At 48.7% G+C, this 5,204-nt stretch overlaps 1 protein-coding gene across 2 annotated transcripts in view; it reads right to left on the bottom strand.

Annotated features, from left to right (window-relative positions):
- RIPOR2 (RHO family interacting cell polarization regulator 2) overlaps positions 1-5,204 on the bottom strand; it is a 310,774-nt gene that overhangs the window by 49,674 nt on the left and 255,896 nt on the right. For both annotated transcript variants that reach the window (XM_004712480.4, XM_004712478.2), the window contains exon 8: positions 2,235-2,298. In XM_004712480.4, the coding sequence (XP_004712537.2) occupies positions 2,235-2,298 (64 nt within the window). The remainder of the gene's footprint in view (positions 1-2,234; positions 2,299-5,204) is intronic.

The following is a 5,204-nucleotide window of genomic DNA, read 5'->3' as shown; positions in this document are numbered from 1 at the left end:
TGTATGTATACACACATTGATATACATATACTAAAAAGAAGCCCTAACCTCACTGCCATTAAGTCAATGCTGACTCACAGAAACACCCCCGCGACCCCCTTTCGGTTTCCAAGACTTTAACTTTACAGGAGAAGACAGCCCCGTCTTTCTCTCATGGAGAAAGTGGTTTCAAACTGCCGACCTCGAGGATCACAGCCCAATGCATACCCAGTATACCACCAGGCTCCTTATACTTAGACAGAGACATACACCTACATAAACACATCAAGACCCTTCCCCGGGCAGTGGTTTAGAGGATCCGCTCTGCGCTATGAAACGTCCAGCATGCTGTGCGGTTGGTGGTGGGAAGGCATCGGCAGCCAGGGCTGTCTCGGACTGACTCTGCAGTGTGGGATAAGCCCGTTAGCCATCCTGGGCCTCCCCGCCCCATCCATCAATCGGGGAGATTATCGCAGCAGCAGACACCGATGCACTGGATAGCAGTGAGTGTCCGAGGCGGAGGGAACACGGGGATCCTGGCCGCGCTGGGCTAGATGTGGGTGGGCTGGACCGCCCTGCTGCCTGCATGGCTGGGGAAGAGGCGAAAGGTATTTCCTGCTGAACACAGATTACTCAGGGCGGCTGCAAGCCTAGGGGGCCGTGCTTCCCAAGGCTGTAAACCTTCACCATTCCGGGAGCAGACAGCCTCCTCTAGCCTCCTCTTGCTCGTGTGAGATAGCAGGTGGGTTTGAACTGCAGACCTTGCAGTTAGCGGTCTAACACTTGCCCAACCGTACCACCAATTCTCAAGGTGCCATGGCCTCAAGCAATGGAACTTTCTGGACCGACTCCCATGCTCGTGGGACAACCAGGAGGGTATTTAGGGAAGACACGGGCAATCAAGGGACCAGTGAGGTGCCGTCACAAAGAAGACACCCGATAAGGCCAGACGGTGGGGTGGTGCGTACAGCAACGGTTGTGTCAGTGGTGAGGAGGGGGTGGGGACTTGCTGCAGGGTCAAAGGAGGCCCGAGAGACATGTCTGTCCGCGGGAGACCTGCATGCTGCTATGACACTGACCAGGCTTCAGCGGAGCTTCCAGACTGGGCCAGACGGCAAAGAAAGGCTTGTTGATAAGATTTTTAAAACCAGCCTAATGTCACTAAGGCCTCTGTCCCACCACAGGCCGACGCTGGAGATGTCACAGTGTTTCATGCTGTTGCCTGGCGGGTTATCAGGAGCAAAGGCTCACGGCAACAAAAACAGGAAATGGGTTTAGCAACCCATCGTAACGAGTGGATCTGGGTTTGAACAAAACCTCAACAAAGCATCTAGGTTGGCAACTGGGATTTGATAAATAGCAAAGGTCGATTGTCCAGAAATACTTTCACTCTCAAAGAACCCTTCTTGGATGGTTACCAGAGGTCGAAGAGGGTGGGCGGGCAAATGACTGGTCAGAAGGTAGACACGTGTTCCCTTGGGTGAAGGAGGGAAAAAGTGACAGCAGATAAAATTGCTAACATTAAGAACTATCAATTAAAGTCAATGTAACCCCTTTAAACCAAGCACGCAGGTCCATTCATGTTGCTAGATGTGAGACTAAGAGGGTCCATGGAAATGGGATGGAAGGAGCCCTGGTAGCGTTGCAATTACTCGTAGGGTTGCTAACCTCAAGGTCAGCAGTTCGAAACCACCAGCTGCTCCTCAGGAGAAAGTTGGGGCTTTCTACTCCCGTAAAGACTTACAGTCTTGGAAACTCCCTGTCCTATCGGGCCGCTATGAGTCGGCACCGACCCAATGGTAGTGAATTTGGTTCTGTTCCGTCAATAGGAAGAGGTAAGAAAATGTCCCTACCCTATGGGAGGTACACTGAAATGCACAGTGGTAGTATCCTGACCTATTCAGACATTATTTCAAACCCTTTTATGGAAGGAAAAACAAACACACGGAGAGCGAGAAGCAAGTGAGTGGCATCTTGCTAGTGATTAAGTCTATGGGGTGGGGTTATAGGGGCTCAGTTTAATTCTCTCCTCCCTCTCGTGCATGAGTGAAACTTTGTCCTAATGAATGTTTTTGTTTAAGCATATCTCAGGATGAAAAGGTTCTGGAGCTTCTGAGAGTGATTGTAAGCAGGAGGGTTGCGAGTGGGTGGCTCAGCGTCTTTGCAAGGAACATAAAAATAGTGCGCTCACACACATCCCGTCCAGGAGCTCTGGGGAGGGGCTGCCCGCCCGCGGTGAACAGGGAAAAGAATACCTTTCATTTTGATGGAGAACTCCCCCAGCAAATTCTCCAGCTCCGCTTCGATGCTGCACATGTTCTGCAGAGAGACCAGGAGACTGTGTTAGAGAGCGCCTGCCTTCCCACACAGCTCACAGCCCACAGCCTCCTCAAGACTGGGAACAGATGTGGTACAGGCCACAGGGGAGGGGGGCAGGGGGGCACCTGTCTACAGGGAGGGACACACACTGCCTTCAACGCACTCCTGACAGAATGCTGAGCTCGTCTAAGCAACTCTCTCCTAGGACACAGGGCATTTGGGGCCCAGAAGAACTATTGAAATCATATCATGCACCGATAAATCCAGAACATGGGCTATTTTGTAAAAGCAGGCTTGGACACAACCACCACCCGGCACTTAATCGCTGCACTATCGCAGCTTCTAACCAAAAGGGGCTGGATCATGGGGGGAAACATCTAAATGAAAAAGGTGAAGCGCAGTGATGACTAAATACAACATGGTAACCCTGACTGCATCCGGATTCGGAAGACAAGCAACATGAAATAAAATAAGTTGCCGTCAAGTTGATTCCAACTCATGGCGGCTCATGTGTGACGGAGCCAGCTGCTCCCCCGGGATTTTTGGGGCCGTCATCTGGACAAAAGCAGATGGCCAGGCCTTGCTTTCTGGGCTTCACTGGGTGGGTTTGAACTGCCAACCTTTAGGTTAGGAGCTGCGTGCCACATACGCATTTGGTTTCATCTCATTGGTTGCAATGCCCACTGTGGACCATCAGTTATCCCGCTTCCTCCCTGGGCTGCCTCTTTTCATTCCTTCATCTAGCCTAACCCTTCTGAACTCTCTTCTTGGGTAAACACTACCCTTTTCTTCTTCAATGACTGGTTATCCTCAAACATGTAGACCTCACTAGGGCTATTGTGTTCCCTATAGACCTGTGTCCTCTTAGGCTGAAAATTGAGACCCCTAGGGATGAGTTTAGTTTTGGAACTGAAGGGTGACTAAGGGCCATAATTTCAGGGGTCTCCCCAGTCTTTATCAGATTCCTAAGCCTGGTCCCTTTGAATGATGTTGACTTTTGCTCTACATCTTTCTCCCATTCCATCCAAGACCTTCTAAAGGGATCCCTTTTAGAGCAAGCGGTAGTGGTAGCCGGGCACCATACAGTTCTTCCGGACTGAGGGTCATGCACACTGATGTTCACATGGTCCATCGGTCCCTTGGACTAGTTATTTTCATATCTTCAATGTTCTTCACTGTCCTTGCCTCCAGACAGGGAGAGATGGAGAGTCGCATCTGGATGGCTGGTCATGCACATTTAAGATCCCAGTCACTGCTCCCCAACGTGGGTGCAGGACATGGTCTTTGTGGATTGGTGTCTCCTGAGACTGTGGTCCTGGGCCTGCAGTTCCATGATTCCTTCCCTCAAGTTGTTTGGCTAGGTCAAAGACGTTTTCATGATTTTCTCCTCTGTGTTCTATCCCATTCACGGATATAAAGGTGAATACCTTTGTACAAATATTTCAGAAGTATACAGTGAACCCTCGTTTATCGCGGTTCATCGGTTCTAGACCCTACCATGATAAATGAAATTCCGCGAAGTAGGATTCCTTATTTGTAAATCAAATATTTTCGTAGTTAGAGCACAGAGGACATGAAAAAACACCCTTTAGTCACCATGACACTCGTATTACCCAATTTATTAAACGAAAAAGGGAAAACACAGTAAAACAGTTTGGACGTTACAATGATCATTTATTATTTATTATATTATTTATGGCATCAAGCGTGTACAGTATGAGCCAATCAGTGGCAGTCATGACAGAGCATGCGCTGTTACGCAAAAACCGCGATAGAGTGAAGCCGCGGAAGTCGAAGCACGAAGTGGCGAGGGTTCACTGTACTTCCACTCTCTCTCATCTGGTTAGTCTGTTTGTCTATCCCAGCACCTACTCCTAGATGACTGTCATTGCCGGATTGTGCATGTAACAGTGTCTACCCCTGTTGCCTTTAACTCTCAGCAACGTCCCAGTGTCCTCCCCCGTCTCTATCATTGTCTGCCTTCCCCGACGCCCAAGGGAACACGTGTCTGCCCTCCAGGCAGTAGTTCACCCTCACCCCACCCCCACACTGGTAATCATCAATGAATGTTTTCTTTTAGTGTGAAAACCTCATCTTTACTTAAAAAAAAAAGATCTAAAAAAACCACATTTGCCGTTTTGTGATGGACTCATTTCACTCAGCATAACGCCCCCACGTCCATGTTTCACAGATTCATCCAGTCTTAATGTCGTGTAGTATTTCATTGTGGGTGCATGGCATGCTCGGCACAAGGTTTCCATAGCATGTTCACTTAGATGTTCTCATAACAGTTTGCTTGTGTTTTACGGCCTGTGCCAAGGCATTGGACTGTGTGGATCCAAACAAACTACGAGTAACCTTGAGAAGGACAAGGATTCTAGAACACCTCACTGTACTCTTGAGGAAATTGCCCACGGAGCAAGAGGAGGTTGTGTGAACAGAACAAGGGAATCCTGCATGGTTTAAAACCAGGGAAGGTGGTGTCAGGGTTGTATCCCCCCCACCATTGTTATTCAAGCTGTCTGCTGAGCTTGTAATCAGAGAAGCTGGATTAATGAGGGAGAATGCACCACCACCATTGGAGGAAGGCTTATTGACAATCTTTGATATGCAGATGATGCAACTTTGCTTGCTGAAAGTGAGGAGGACTTGAAGCACTTGCCGATGAAGATTCAGGATCACAGCCTTCGGTATGGATGACACCTTAATGTAAAGAAGACCCAGATCCTCATAGCCATCAGGACCAATGGGTAACATCATGATACACAGAGAAAGGATTGAAGCTGTCAAGGATTTTGTCTTGCTTGGATTCACAATCAATGCTCATAGAAGCAGCAGATGAGAGAAAATGTGGCAAGATATGACAAAATAATAATTTATAAATTGTCAAGGGTTCACGAGGGAGG

Source organism: Echinops telfairi, unplaced genomic scaffold, assembly GCF_000313985.2.
Source record: "Echinops telfairi isolate 266 unplaced genomic scaffold, ASM31398v2 ScPeMD7_5868;HRSCAF=6743_0, whole genome shotgun sequence".
NCBI lineage: Eukaryota > Metazoa > Chordata > Mammalia > Afrosoricida > Tenrecidae > Echinops > Echinops telfairi.
Note: the sequence above shows the minus strand (reverse complement) of the source record. Positions and strands in the feature narration are given on the sequence as shown.